This window comes from Lepus europaeus, chromosome 8 (assembly GCF_033115175.1).
Source record: "Lepus europaeus isolate LE1 chromosome 8, mLepTim1.pri, whole genome shotgun sequence".
Lineage (NCBI taxonomy): Eukaryota > Metazoa > Chordata > Mammalia > Lagomorpha > Leporidae > Lepus > Lepus europaeus.
This window is the reverse complement of record NC_084834.1, coordinates 120596008-120610952: the sequence shown is the minus strand read 5'-3', so window position 1 is coordinate 120610952 and position 14945 is coordinate 120596008. Positions and strand designations below refer to the sequence as shown.

Sequence of the window (14945 nt, the reverse complement as noted above, 5' to 3'; positions counted from 1 at the left end):
GTGTAAGCCAGGGCTTTAACCCACTGCACCACAGTGCACTATGATACAGTCGGTTAAGCCATTGCTTGCATCACCAGCATCTCTTTTTGAAGTGCTAATTCAAGTCTTGGCTGCTCCACTTCCAATCCAGCTTCCTGCTAATGCATCTGGGAAGGCAGCAGAAGATAATCCAAGTGCATAGGTGCCTCACACCCATGTGGGAGACCAGGGTGGAGTTCTTGACTCCTGGTTTCAGCCTGGCCAGATCTGGCTTATTATAGCCATTTGGGGAGTGAACCAGCAGATGGAAGATCTCTCCCAGTCTCTCCCCCTCTCAATGTCTGTCTGCCTTTCAAATTAAATAAATACAATTTTTTTTTTTTTTTGACAGGCAGAGTGGACAGTGAGAGAGAGAGACAGAGAGAAAGGTCTTCCTTTTGTCATTGGTTCAGCCTCCAATGGCCGCTGCGGCCGGTGTGCTGCGCTGATCCGAAGGCAGGAGCCAGGTGCTTCTCCTGGTCTCCCATGGGGTGTAGGGCCCAAGTACTTGGGCTATCCTCCACTGCACTCCTGGGCCACAGCAGAGAGCTGGCCTGGAAGAGGGGCAACCGGGACAGAATCCGGCTCCCCGACCGGGACTAGAATCCGGTGTGCTGGCGCCGCAGGCGGAGGATAAGCCTATTGAGCCACGACGCCAGCCCTAAATAAAATTTTTTTAAAGATTTGTTTACTTGAAAGACAGTTACAGAGAGGCAGAGGCAGAGAGAGAAAAAGAGGTCTTAGATCCACTGGTTCACTCCTCAGATGGCTACCACAGCCTGAGCTGAGCCGATCCAAAGCCAGGAACCAGGAGCTTCTTCAGGTTTCCCACACAGATGCAGGGGCTCAAGGATTTGGGCCATCTTCCACTGCTTTCCCAGGTCATAGCAGAGAGCTGGATTGGAAGAGGAACAGCTGGGTCTCAAAACAGCACCCATGTGGGATGCCAGTACTGCAGGTGGTAGCTTTACCCACTATGCCACAATGCCGGCCCCAAATAATAAATCTTTTTTTTAATATTTATGTATTTATTTGGAAGAGTTACACAGAGAGAGGAGAGGCAGAAAGTCTCTTCCATCCACTGGTTCACTCCCCAATTGGCTGCAATGGCCAGAGTTGTGCCAATCCGAAGCCAGGAGCCAGGAGCTTCTTCCAGGTCTCCCATGCAGGTACAGAGGCCCAAGGACTTGGGCCATCTTCTACTGCTTTCCCAGGCCATAGCAGAGAGCTGGATTGGAAGTGGAGCAGCTGGGACTCGAACTGGCACCCATATGGGATGCCAGCACTGCAGGCAATGGCTTTACCTGCTATGCCATGGCGCTGGCCCCATAAATAAATCTTAAGAAAAAAAAAAGAAATTTGCCTTGCCTCAGACAGCCAATATAAAAAGCAGTCCAAAAATAAATGAGAAATTCATTTTGTTGCAAATGGCTGGGAGTTGGGAGTTCATTATCATGGAATGGTATTAAATTTTCATTCTCACTAGCTTCCAAAAGAATTTTGATGGCATTGTTTTAAATTCTGAGTTTTATTCGAATGATTGCTGAGATAGCATTATTTTTTTTGTGTTCCCTTTTGAAAGTTGTCTTAGGACAATTTCTTCTTGAATTTTTAATATTTAAAAATATTTACTTATTTTGTGTGAAAGGTGAAGAGAGATGGAGAGATGGAGTTAGCTTCTATCTGCTGGTATACTCCTCAAATGCCTGCAACCGTCAGGGCTAAGCCAGGCCAAAGCCAAGAGCCTAGAGTTTAGTCTGGGTCTCCCATGTGGATCACAAGGACCCAAGTCCTTGAGCCATCATCTGCTGCCTTAGGGTGCACATTAGCAAGAGACTGGGTGGAAGCAGAGAAGGGACTTGAACCGTGATTCTGATACAGGTGGCAGACATCCCTAGTAGTGACTTAAGTCTGCACGGAACACCAGCTCCCAGTTTCTGTTGTTGTTGTTGAGCTGCCCTCCGCTCCCCACCCCTCACCCTCCTGTACTTGCCTCCTGTCATGTGCACACAGACAAATTCGGTTTCTCACCCACAGTGATTCTCCCATGAAAGCTGAGGACAGAGCATCTCATGAACATTCTTCCGTAGCCTGCTAAGTGCTATAGCTTTATCAGTAATACTCCTTTAAGAATCAGTGTTTCCATCATGGATTCTCTCCTAGGAGTTTTAAGACTGAGGAGACTTTTACTATAGAAACTAGAGAAATTGTTAGTCTTTTATTATGTAAAGTGCCTGAATACTTTTTGCAGGCTGAAACAGAGGACCTGGATGGAGGAACATTGTCACGACAGCAGCCTTCTGGTACACCGTTGCCCATTTCATCTGAGTATGTCTGCTCCTGTCTCTGGTTGGTTTGGGAAGCAGGACTTAGATTGCAGCATAGAGGGGAGCTGCTCTCTGAGGGGCCCGATGAGTCTCAGAAACCTGCCGCCAGCCAGACCACCGAGGCGCACGTTCACTTCCTTATCGAACCTGCCGCTGAATTGAAACTGGTCCTGGTGTGGGGCACTTCGACTCTTTTTGCCCCAGTACTCACAAGATGCCTCAGTTTTGATGTTTGCTGGTGGCAATGGGATTGACTTGCAGTGTGGATTTCTTAGAAGTCACAGAGGACCTTTCAGAACCCAGCTTTGCAAATCACATCAGGTTAATTTGAGTGATAAAACTTAATACCAGTAAAATATTTTATATCAGAAACTACTGTAGAATAAGTGGCTCCTTGTCTTTGGACATTTTTAGTTGAAATAATGAAATTTTTTTCATTTTGTATACACCCATATACCCTGGGGATTAAACCTAAAGGTGACTTCACCTGAAACTTGTAATCACTGTCAGTATTTTTTGTATGTTTTCTGAACAGCAAAGATATGATCCGCCAAATGATGATTAAAATATTTCGCTGCATTGAGCCAGAACTGAACAACCTAATTGCGTTAGGAGACAAAATCGATAGCTTTAACTCCCTCTACATGCTGGTGAAAATGAGTCATCACGTGTGGACCGCGCAGAACGTGGACCCGGCTTCCTTCCTGAGTACGACATTGGGAAACGTCTTGGTGACTGTCAAAAGGAACTTTGACAAATGCATTGTAAGTTTTTTTTTCTTTCTTTTTTAAACTTTTATTTAATGAATATAAATTTCCAAAGTACAGCTTATGGATTACAGTGGCTTTTCCCCCCCATAACTTCCCTCCCACCTGCAACCCTCCCCTCTCCCGCTCCCTCTCCCCTTCCATTCACATCGATTCATTTTCAATTATCTTTATATGCAGAAGATCAATTTAGTATATTAAGTAAAGATTTCAACAGTTTGCACCCACACATAAACACAAAGTGAAACATACTGGCAGACCCTTAAAAAAGTGTCAGTGTATTAATTAATTGATATACAATGGATATGTGGCATTTGAATGTATCTCCTGCGAACCCTCAAAGTCACAACTGGCTGCTGAATATCCATACAAGAATGGAAAATAAGCATGTGAAGGGCAATTAAAATCCATATCATTTTTATACTTTTAAAAAGTAATAACATTTATTGAGTGTTTGAAAGCTTAAAAGCAATCTATGTCCACTGTTGAAACTTTAAGGGTAACCTGAGCCGGCTTGCTAGTCTTCTTTCCCTACCAAATGATTTCAGTTGGCGTTTGAATACTCCAACATTTGACAGCCGTCCCAGGTCTGTGGGCCTCCCACCCCACTTCTCCAGAAGTGGGCGTAAACCGCCGGGCTGACTGCAGGCAGTCGCTGGAAGGAGAAGGAAGTGAGTCCCGTGTGACAGTCAGAACACTGAGTCACAGGACAGGACCGGATACAGAGGCGTGGTTGGTTTATTAATAAGCTGCAGCTTCACGTAGTAGAACTGAGGGGGTGGTGGCAGTGGATGTTGTCCTGGTTTCAGATGATGTGTTTGACACACCGCCTGGCCCCAGAGATGAACTTCCTCACTGCTGCCTTCAATGCAGTGGAGGGCACAGGTGGCGGTGATACTAGCAGGAATTCATAAAGCTCACCGAACAGTGCTCATGACACTCTGAAGACAGGGCAGTGGAGAGAGGCCGTAACCAGGAAAGGACAAACTCACATTTTCTCCAGAGTGGCTCACATCTACCTCTTGCCATGAAAGATGGTTCCTCCTGCTGCCTGTCTTCCTTGTCAGGCTTCTACAGTGTCCGGTAGATTATTTGTGTGTGGTAAGTTTTGTTTATTTTGGTATATGGGACAGGAGCAGGACCTAGGGCATAAAGGAGTTCAAAAAGGTCAGGAATGGGTATTTGTTAAGTAAAACTCACTAATGTCAGAAGGCTGCGAAAACTGAACAAATAGTATGTTTGTATGTTTCATCAAGTGCCCACATCCAGAGTATCTAGTGTTCTTCAAATAGGGCTAAGAAAGAGAGCTTACCATGGACTATTGCCGAAATTAGAAAGGAGCTTTTATATGAAGTGCTACCAAGCCACACCTTTCTTAACTGGATTTAGTCTGCTTTGTAGGATTCCTCCTGCTGGTGTGAGGATGTGTGTTTGCACTCCCAAACCTTTGAGCATTGTATCATTTGGTAAGTGCTATAGACAGAGATATACATGGAACAAAGTAACACACGGCCCTCATCAAAGTTGCAGTCTGAAACACTGAATCACCTCCGTGTCCTGCTAATGGAAATAGGGTCCAGGCCGACTGGAAATAATGGACATTGATAGCTTGAAAGAAATGTGGATGGTTTCTCTCAGAACTCCTTCACTGACAGCTCTTCTCTTAAATGGATCCACAATTTCCACCCTACTGGTCAAAAAGCTGGAGAGGACAACTCATTTAGAACATTCTCTCCTAATGTTCAAGCACATTCAAACGATAATCTATATTCCATACATTTAATTCACACACGCACACACACACAATCTGTGTGCAGCTTCCTAAGAACAGTAGAGCCAGCATCCATAAATGAGTGCGTGCTGTGGACCGGGCGTGATTCTGAGCACTTAGCCCACACGGCCTCATCTCATGCTAACACACGGCCTCCGTGAGGGAGGTGCTTCCGAGGTGAGCTTACTTTCCCAGGTCAACAGTTAAAGAGTGATGCTTGCACCCAGACTGACAGTCTGGTTCCAGCACCTGCAGTCTTGCCACTATTTTGTTTATTGCACCTGGTTTTACACACCACAGTTATCAATATTGGTAAAATAGAACATTAATAAAGATAATATGAAATCGTTCACAGTATCACAGGTCTCGCAGCATAGAAATAAACGGTTACTTCTCTTGTCCACATATTATACAGTTTTCAATTTACACGCCCATAATCCCAATGGAATAAAGTCTAAATAGAAGCTTAAATGTTCCAACAGCATTGGGAAGTGTAATTCTTACTGTTACTGCATCTAGATCCCCTAGAAATTATATAGTACCAGGGTTGACTCTGTGGATCTTTCTGAACCCAGCTCCCTAGATTCTGTGCACACAAAATGTCCGTCCCACATTTTGTCACCATCAGCACAAGCACTTTGCTGAACATAGAATAAAACAAGTAATAAGTATGTAGCAAATGAAGTTAATGCAGTCCATAATCAAAATGCCCACATTCTCTGTGTGCTCCTACACCTGCCAGAGAGAGCTTGTCTGTCCCAAAGAGAGATGTTAGACTGGTAAGATTTGGAAATGGCTTGGCCAGATGGCTGCCAGCCACAAGAGACCGAAGAGAGGCCTGTGCGCTGGTTTCTGTGCTGCTGTGACCCAGAGGGCGTCATGAACAACGGAAATGCATACTGATTGTTTTTACTCTGAAGAAAGACCTGAGGTTCACAAGCCTTGATTGTATTTTTTTTTAATAATTTAGATTTTTTTCCTTGAATTTATTTTCTTAAATAATAAAACATATTAGAAAAGTATCTTTAAACCATAGCATTAGTTTTTCTTAGTTATCCCTATTACAATTTCCCTCAATTAGTAGGTGTCCAAAATGTTTTAGGTCCTGTATAAGTTCTGCCTCTGTGATGCATAGTTAAATGATAAACACTTATAGTTTCTAAGTTGCTTGGCTGTTTGTTTCTCTTCCTTTCTTTCTGCCTGACTTTAGAGTAACCAAATAAGACAAATGGAAGAAGTAAAAATCTCAAAGAAGAGTAAAGTTGGAATTCTTCCATTTGTTGCTGAATTTGAAGAATTTGCTGGACTTGCAGAATCAATCTTTAAGAATGCTGAGCGGCGTGGAGATCTAGATAAAGCGTATACAAAACTTATCAGAGGAGTGTTTGTTAATGGTAAGCTTTTTGTTGTGTTGTAAAGAACTTTTGTGGTCATTCTCAGTATTTCTGGTAACTCAGAAATTGGGGACACATAGGTTTACTGTATTTCATTCTCATTTTTGAACTCTTTTTATTATCTGAGAGAGAGCGAGCTCCCATCTGCTGGTTTACTCCCTAAATCCCCTCAGTGACCTTCAGCTAGTCCAGGGATGAAACAGGAGCCAGAAACTCAATCAAAGTCTCCCACATGGTGGCGGGACCCGGTCATTTGAGCCATCACTTGTGCCCCTAGGGTCTGCATTGGCGGGAGCTGGATCCGGGAATTAAACCCAGCTACTCCCATGTGGTATGTGGGGGTCTTAACCTCTAGGCTAAACGTCCGCTCCCTGTATTCCATATTCCCTAGCCTTTCCTAGCTTTTCTGAAATTAAAGATGTCTCGAATTTGAAAAATAAACTATATATGAAACTTATTTATAGTATCTCCACACGAAATTGAAAACCACTTTATTATTATTATTATTATTATTATTATTTTTTAATTGTGATGTTCATTTTTTGGGGGGGGTTATTAAACTTTTATTTAATGAATATAAATTTCCAAAGTACAGCTTATGGGTTACAATGGCTTCCCCCTCCCAAAACTTCCCTCCCACCCGCAACCCTCCCCTTTCCCGTTCCCTCTCCCCTTCCAATCACATCATGATTCATTTTCAATTCTCTTTATATACAGAAGATCAGTTTAGTATATATTAAGTAATGGTTTCAACAGTTTGCCCTCATATAGCAACACACAGTGAAAAAAAAATACTGTTGGAGTACTAGTTATAGCATTAAATAACAGTGTACAGCACATTAAAGACAGAGATCCTACATAATATTTTTTTTAAAAAAATTAATTAATTTTCTGTGCCATTTCCAATTTAACACCAGGTTTTGTTTTTTTTTTTTTTTTTCATTTCCAATTATCTTTATATACAGAAGATCGATTCAGTATATAATTAGTAAAGATCACATCAGTTTGTACCCACGCAGAAACACAAAGTGTAAATATACTGTTTCAGTACTAGTTATAGCATCACTGCACATTAGACAACACATTAAGGACAGATCCCACATGGGATGTAAGCACACAGTGACTCCTGTTGCTGACTTAACAATTTGACACTCCTGTTCATGGCATCAGTAATCTCCCTAGGCTTTAGTCATGAGTTGCCAAAAATGTCCTCTGGGGTTACATGTGTATTTTATTATTGTTCTTTCTTTTTTAAAAAAGATTTATTTATTGAAAGGTACAGTTACAAAGAAAGAGAAGGAGAGACAGAGTGAGAGAGATCTTACCTCCGCTGGTTCACTCCCCAAATGGCCACACTGGCCAGAGCTAGACCAGGCCAAAGCCAGGAGCCAGGAGCCTCTTCCAAATCTCCCACGTGGTGCAGGGCCCAAGCACTTGGGCCATCTTCTGCTGTCTTCCCAGGTGCTTTAGCAGGGAGCTGGATCAGAAGTGGAGGAGCTGGGACTTGAACCAGCACCCATTTGGGATGCCACTTTATCCACTCTGTTACAGTGCCAGCCCCTACATTTGCATTTGGACAGGGGTCTTCTGAAGACATTGGGCAATAACGTCTGTGTACTCTTGACAAATCCATTTACTTCTTTAGGCCTCAGTTGTCACATGTTATGTGGGGGAGATGCGTGCTGCAATACTTCAATTCACTGTCTTCCTGTGTTAGACCCACTGTTGAGTTACAGAAGCAGTTTGGGGAGCGAGAGTTTGGTGCTGTGGTTAAGCTGCTGCCGGGGATGGCCACGTCCCGTATTGGAGCGCCTTGGGTTCTAGTCCACATTGCATTCTCATTCCAGCTTTCTGTTGACACTCACCCCACACCCTGGGGGCAGTAGACGATGGCTCAAGCGGTTGGGTCCTTTCCCACCCCCCTCAGCTGTTGCAGGCATTTGGGGAGTAAACAGGGGTGCGAGATGTCTCCCTGCATCTCTTTCTCTCTGTCTCTCACTTTCTGCCTTTCAAAGTTTTTAAGCGAAAAACAGTTTGGACTTGTCATTTAATGCAAAATAAATGATTGCATATGAGAATAGTTGAGAATGTTAAAGACTAAAAGTTGGCAAGATGGAATCCACTCACCAGGTGCACGTAAATGTCTTCAGTGGAAGCAAGTCTAGAGAAAAGGTGGATAAATTTCATGACTGAGCGTTCGTGTGGTTAGTTTTTCTTTTAAAATTTAAAATAGCTTTGCTTTATCTGATTTTAAAGTGATATTTGCTCTTTACACACACCCCTGGAAGTCAGAGAATAGATTTTAAAAATCAATAAGAAAATAAATAAATAAATAGATGGATAATCAATCTTCATTGAGAAGAGAGAACATTTGATTTTTATTCTTCTAGACTTTTCGGCATTTCTCCCTGTCTTGTGTGTGTGTGCAGGTCGTGAGTGTGCTGCTGTGAAATTTTTACCCTGCTTTACACACTGTGTTGGAAGCTGTTGGACCACATAATCCTGTTGTCCCTCCTTGTCAATTACTGCAGACAACCATAATAATTGTTAGTAATCACATCCCCTTCCGTGTGTTTTATTTACCAGATCGTCTATTAATAGGCATTTAGTGTTTTCCAGTTGTGTACCTTTGTATGCTTGTTAAATAATATCCTTGGGGTAATCTACTAGACATGGAATTGCTGAGTCGAAGGGTTTATGCGTGTCCCAAGATTTTACCCAAACTGTGGTGCAAAAAGCTTCTACCAGTTAAGTGCCATGAACAGTTGGGACTAGTTTCCATTACGCCTGTCCTGGTGTTGGCTTTTACCAGGCATCATTTTTTTTTATTCTTTGTCAGCCTAATAGGATAGAAATTACCTACTTAATTTGCATTTCATTGATTTTAATTATGGTGTCTTTTACTTCGTAAGACTTTTCAAATTTTATGTTAAACTTAGCCATCTCTCCCTTTATGGTTTCCCTTTATGGTCACCTGTTCTTAGAAAAGTCACCCTATCAGACCAGGGGGAAGCACTTGGCTCCTGGCTTTGGATCGTCACAGCGTGCCGGCCATAGCAGCCATTTTGGGGGTGAACCAATGGAAGGAAGACCTTTCTGTCTGTCTGTCTCTCTCACTGTCTAACTCTGCCTGTCAAAAAAAAAAGAAAGAAAAGTCACCCTATCACAACATTTTTAAAATTTTATTTAAGTTATACAAGTTTCATGTATTTCATGTATACAGATTTAGGAACATAGTGACACATCCCCCTACCCTCCCTCCCACCCACACTCCAACCCTTCCTCCTCCTTTCTCTTGCATTTCCACTCTTAATTTTTACAAAGATCTATCTTCAGTTTACTTAATGATTGTATAGTTAACCCTACACCAAGTAAAAGAGTTCAACAAATAGTATGAAGAAAAAAACAAAACACTGATCCTCCAAGGAAGAGACAAGGGCTGTAAACAGTCATGGAATCTCAAATGCCTGTTTCACTCCACTGCGTTACATTTCAGGTACTCTATCAGTAACCTCGGATCAGGGAAAATACGTGATATCTGTCTTTTTGGGACTGGCTTATGTCACTAAGTATAACTGTTTCCAGTTGGATCCATCTTGTTGCAAAAGACAGGATTTCTTTCTTTTTTTTTTTTTTTTTTTTTTTTTTACAGCTGAGTAGTATTCCATAGTATATATATATATATGTGTGTGTGTGTGTGTGTGTGCATGTGTGTGTATACCATAATTTCTTTATCTGGTCAACAGTTGATGGACATGTGGGTTGATTCCATATCTTAGCTATTGTGAATTGTACTGCAATGAACATGGGGGTACAGATGACTCTTTTGTATGCTGATTTATTTCGGTTTGGGTAAATTCCCAGGAGTGGGATGGCTGGGTCATATGGTAGGTTTATTTTCAGATTTCTGAGGGATCTCCATATTGTCTTCCACAGGGGCTACATCAGTTTAGATTCCCACCAGCCAAGGTACCTTTTTCCCCACATCCTCAATAGCATTGATCATTTGTTGATTTCTGTATGAGGGCCATTCCAGCCGGAGTGAGGTGAAACCTCTCTGTGGTTTTGATTTGCATTTCCTGATATCACTACATTATTATTATATTTTAAATTAGCTGTATTTTCGGGGACCAGCTCTGTGGCATAGAAGGCTAAGCCTTCACCTGTATCTCTGTCTTTCAAATAAATAAATCAATCTTAAAAAAAAAAAAAAAAGCTTAGCTCTATTTTGTTTAGTACTTATGGTGACATTTATTTGCTTTTTACATTTCAAGTACTAGAGCAATTTAAAGTTTGGCTAGACTGTGTGAAATTGTAATCTAAATTTAGTGTGTTCAAAAGGACCAGCTGGTTACCCTAACACATCTTGAAGAATTCATTTTCCCACTGATTTGAAATATCACCTTTGTTTTATACTAAGCTCCCACATATCTGTGGGACTGTTCTAGAATGATTTTTTATTATGTTTCAGTGAATATGAAGACCTTCCAGTATGGTTTATTAAGTCTAGAAATGTACTTAATTCTTAAACTTAACAAATTAAAAAATGAATCATACAAGTGTACGTATAGCTAAGTACGGTGGTCCTCATCCCAGAGACCAGAGACGTTGACGTGTTTTTTCTGCTTTGATTGTAGTGGAGAAAGTAGCAAATGAGAGCCAGAAGACCCCCAGGGATGTGGTCATGATGGAAAACTTTCACCATATTTTTGCAACTCTTTCTCGTTTGAAAATCTCATGTCTAGAAGCTGAAAAAAAAGAAGCCAAACAAAAATACACAGATCACCTTCAGTCGTACGTCATTTACTCTTTAGGACAACCTCTTGAAAAACTGAATGTAAATATATTTTCTTTTTTTTCCCTTGGTTTTAAACGTGTGTGTGTGTTTACATGTAAACGATGTATAGACATCTGTCCTGAACTCACCTGTGTACTGAAGCCAGGAGAGAGGAGGAGGGACCTAGCCACTGACGTTGCCAGCGTGCCAGATTCTGCTAGATGCTCTGTGTGGTCGTTTCTTTCTTTCTTTCTTTCTTTTCTTTCTTTCTTAATTTATTTGAGAGGCACAGTTACAGACAAAGAGAGGGAGAGACAGGAAGGTCTTTCATCCCCTGGCTCACTTCCCAATTGGCCTCAATGCCCGGAGCTGAGCCAATCCAAAGCTGGGAGCCAGGAGCTTCTTCCAGATGAATACAGGGGCCCAAGTTTTCAGGCCATCTTCCACTGCCTTCCCAGGTCATAAGCTAGGAGCTGGATCAGAAGAGGAGCAGCCAGGACATGAACCGGGGCCCGTAGGCAATGCTGGCGCCATTGGTGGAGTCTTGGCCTGCTGTGCCACAGCGCTGGCCCCATTCTTTTCATTCTCACCAACAGTCATGTGAGCTAAGACATAATTAGCCACACTTGACAGATGAAGAAACTGAATTTCAATCAAGTTCCCTGATGTCGTACCTGACATCAGAGCAAAGCTGGAGGCAAGCTTCAGTTAGGCCTGTCCGTCATTCTGGACTCATTCCTGCTCTGACCTCCAGGCCTAGCTCAGGGGAAGAGTACAGAAACTCCTATGCAGATAAAAGGAAAACCGAAAATGCTTTGTCATTGCCTTTTCTTTCCTTACTTGAGTCATTTTTCAGAGCAAATCTGATAATGTAATAAATGACAGTGTTAGAGAATTTCACAACATAGTAGAAGCTTAAGTGGACCCTTCTAGATTTCGTCTACAACATGATTAGTCGTCTGTTATAAGTTTTAAATTTAAATTAGAATCAGAGAGTATGTTTTTGTTGTCAGCAATTCAAGGAAGTCCCTAAAAGTCATGGAATCAAATGCAGCACCAACCCCTTATCAAAGTTAAGAACAGACAGACACTGTCATCAGCCGTAAAGTGTGTCTCGGGATGGAAGCCCACATGATGCTTAACTGCAGTGCCAGAGGCCTTCCCTTCTGATCAAGTGCAGCACAGAAACCGAGGCCAGGCCTGCGTGCGGCACAGCAGGCTAAGCTGTCACCTGTGATGCCGGCATCTCATCCCGGCTGCTCCACTTCCCATCCAGCTCCCTGCTAATGTGCCTAGGAAAGCAATGGAACGTGGACCAAGATTGGGTCACTGCCACCCACAGGGAGACCCAGGTGCAGTTCTGGGCCCCTGGCTTCAGCCTGGCCCAGCCTTGGCCATTGCAGGCATTTGGGGAATTAACCAGAAGATGGAAGAGCTCTCTCTGTACTCTGCCTTTCAGGTAAATAAGTGAATCTTGGGAAAGAGAAAAAGAAAAGAAGGAAGAAAGAGAGGAAAAAACAGATCCTGAATCCTTTATTTTTTAGCAGTGTGATGGAAGCTCTAACCAGTGCAACAAGACCTGCAGCATAAATTAGAAATTTGGGAAGGGAAGTCAGGAGTGCCATTGCCTGTGTATGACACATTGAAGTCGCTGTCTCTGCTGAAGTGGCAGGATTTAAAATAAACAGACTTGAAAAACAATGAGTTTCCTCTGCGCCAGTAATAACCAATTAAAAGCTTCTATAAAAGCACACTTTTCGAAGCAACAGGAATAAAGGTATCAAAAAATAATATTGTGAACAACGAAGAGTAGTGGCTAATAAAATTTGAGGAAAAAAGTAATTAGAGGAATTCAGAGTGGTCAGTAATAATCACAACATATAGTACTCAACTGTAGGTATACCAGTAGAGAAAACTGTATTAAAAAGACAAATGCAGGTAAAAGACAACCTGAGAAGGATATTTGTAATGCAGCAGAATCGGTCTATTTAACATAGAAAATCTTTGTAAAAATCAGTAAGGGTGGTGAACATTGTGACACTGCAGATTAACCTGCTGCTTAGGATGCCCGTATCCCATATCCCAGTGCCTGGGATGAGTCCTGGCTACTCCACCTCCCATCCAGCCTCCTGCTATGCACGCCCTGTGAAGGCAGCAGATGATGGCCCAAGTGCTTGGTCCCTGCCTCTCACTTGGGTGCTCTGGGTGGAGTTGCAGTCTTCTGGCTTAGGCCTGGCATAACCCTTGCTGTGGTGAGCACTGGGGAAGTGAACCAACAGATGGAAGATATTTCTCCCTGCCCCCCACCACCCCACCCCACCCCCGCTGTCTTCCTCTCATCTCTCTCTCCTCTCTGTTGCTCTGCCTTTTGAATAAATAAATAAATGTTCTTAAAAATCAGTAAGAAAAGTACTCAGACCCCAGTAGACATGGATAAGGGCCCTGAATCATTACTAAGCGTAAGAGAAAGCAAGTTGACTTCATTTATTGCCAAAGACTGATGAGATAAAGCAACGAATCTTTCTCACTCTGAGAACAATAGTTTTAAATTGTAATAATGCTGATGATGGTACGGTGAAGTGGCAATACACTAATGACAGGAATATCAGTGATTGGGCTTCCCTGGGAAGCACTTTGTGTGAAGACTCTCCAGAATCCTTGTAACTATACTTCTTGTTTGAGTGATGATAGTCCTAGGAATTTACACTGGAAAGTAATGAACAGTGCAGTTAAATACCTAGGTACAAAAGATGTTCATAGCAACTGTATTTATAATAGATTTCTAAAAGTCTAACTAGATTTTCCTAACTTTCCCAAGAAGGGGGAGGATATTAAATGTCCAGTACTGGAGGAATTAATTAAATGTCCAGTACTAGAGTAAATTAATTATGGTTCAACCATTGGCTGGAGTACTATGCAGCCATGAAAATGCATACTTAGGAAAAAACATATAATAGTAAATGGAAAATACAACATGAAATTATTTATGTGTTCACACATGAAAAGATTAGAAAAAATTCTCAGATGATAATTTTTTTCAGGATTGCTATTTTATTCTTTATACTTCCACAATCACTTTTTATACCATGAATATATGTTATTTTGTAATCAGGTTTTTTTTATGTAAACGCTTGTGAAAGCAGGTTGCAGCTGTAATTTCTTTTCCTTCCCTTGAAGCACTTCTTTGAAGGCGTCGAAGCCCGAGTAGCACAGGGCATAAGAGAAGAGGAAGTAAGCTACCAACTTGCGTTTAACAAGCAGGAGCTTCGCAAAGTCATCAGAGAGTACCCTGGGAAGGAGGTGAAGAAGGGCCTGGACAACCTGTACAAGAAAGTTGATAAGCACCTGTGTGAGGAGGAGAACTTACTGCAGGTACGCTGCTTCGTTCCTTTCCTCCCCCCACCCCACCCCCGACCTGGAGACCCTTCGTGGATTGTACTATATAAGCGTCTGTACGTATTTCCTCCTTTTGTATTTCTGTTTTGTTGTGATGAAGGCCTGCTTTTCTTCTGTTTAGTGTTTTGTTTCATATTTGGGAGGGGGAGGTAAATGCAGTCTAGTCTAGCCCCATGAAGACTTGGAGTTAGGAGTTCCTAGCGTTTGGCACGTTAGCCTCTCTGGGCCTCAGTATCTTCATCAGAACAGTAAAGGCGCTATCTCCCTTGTGCAGTAGGCCCTGTTGTTCATTTTGTAGACAAGAAAATCAGCATAGAGAGGTTGGAGTGATGTGCCCAAGATCCCATACCTAATGAATGGTGCAGCCAGGTTTAAACCCCAAATTAAGCGTTATTCTTTATAACCCATACTGTTGGACCTCTCAGTTGCAGAGATGCCCACTTGCTCGGGAGGACGCCCAAAGATCCAGACTCCAGACCAGTTGATGCAAAAAGC

General features: G+C 42.3%; 1 protein-coding gene across 3 annotated transcripts in view; it reads left to right on the top strand.

Moving 5' to 3' along the window:
- Positions 1–14945, top strand: part of EXOC1 (exocyst complex component 1) — a 67345-nt gene that overhangs the window by 43312 nt on the left and 9088 nt on the right. For all 3 annotated transcript variants that reach the window (XM_062198809.1, XM_062198807.1, XM_062198808.1), the window contains 5 exons: positions 2270–2346; positions 2881–3109; positions 6094–6277; positions 10915–11114; positions 14232–14426. In XM_062198809.1, coding sequence (XP_062054793.1) covers positions 2270–2346; positions 2881–3109; positions 6094–6277; positions 10915–11114; positions 14232–14426 — 885 coding nt within the window. The remainder of the gene's footprint in view (positions 1–2269; positions 2347–2880; positions 3110–6093; positions 6278–10914; positions 11115–14231; positions 14427–14945) is intronic.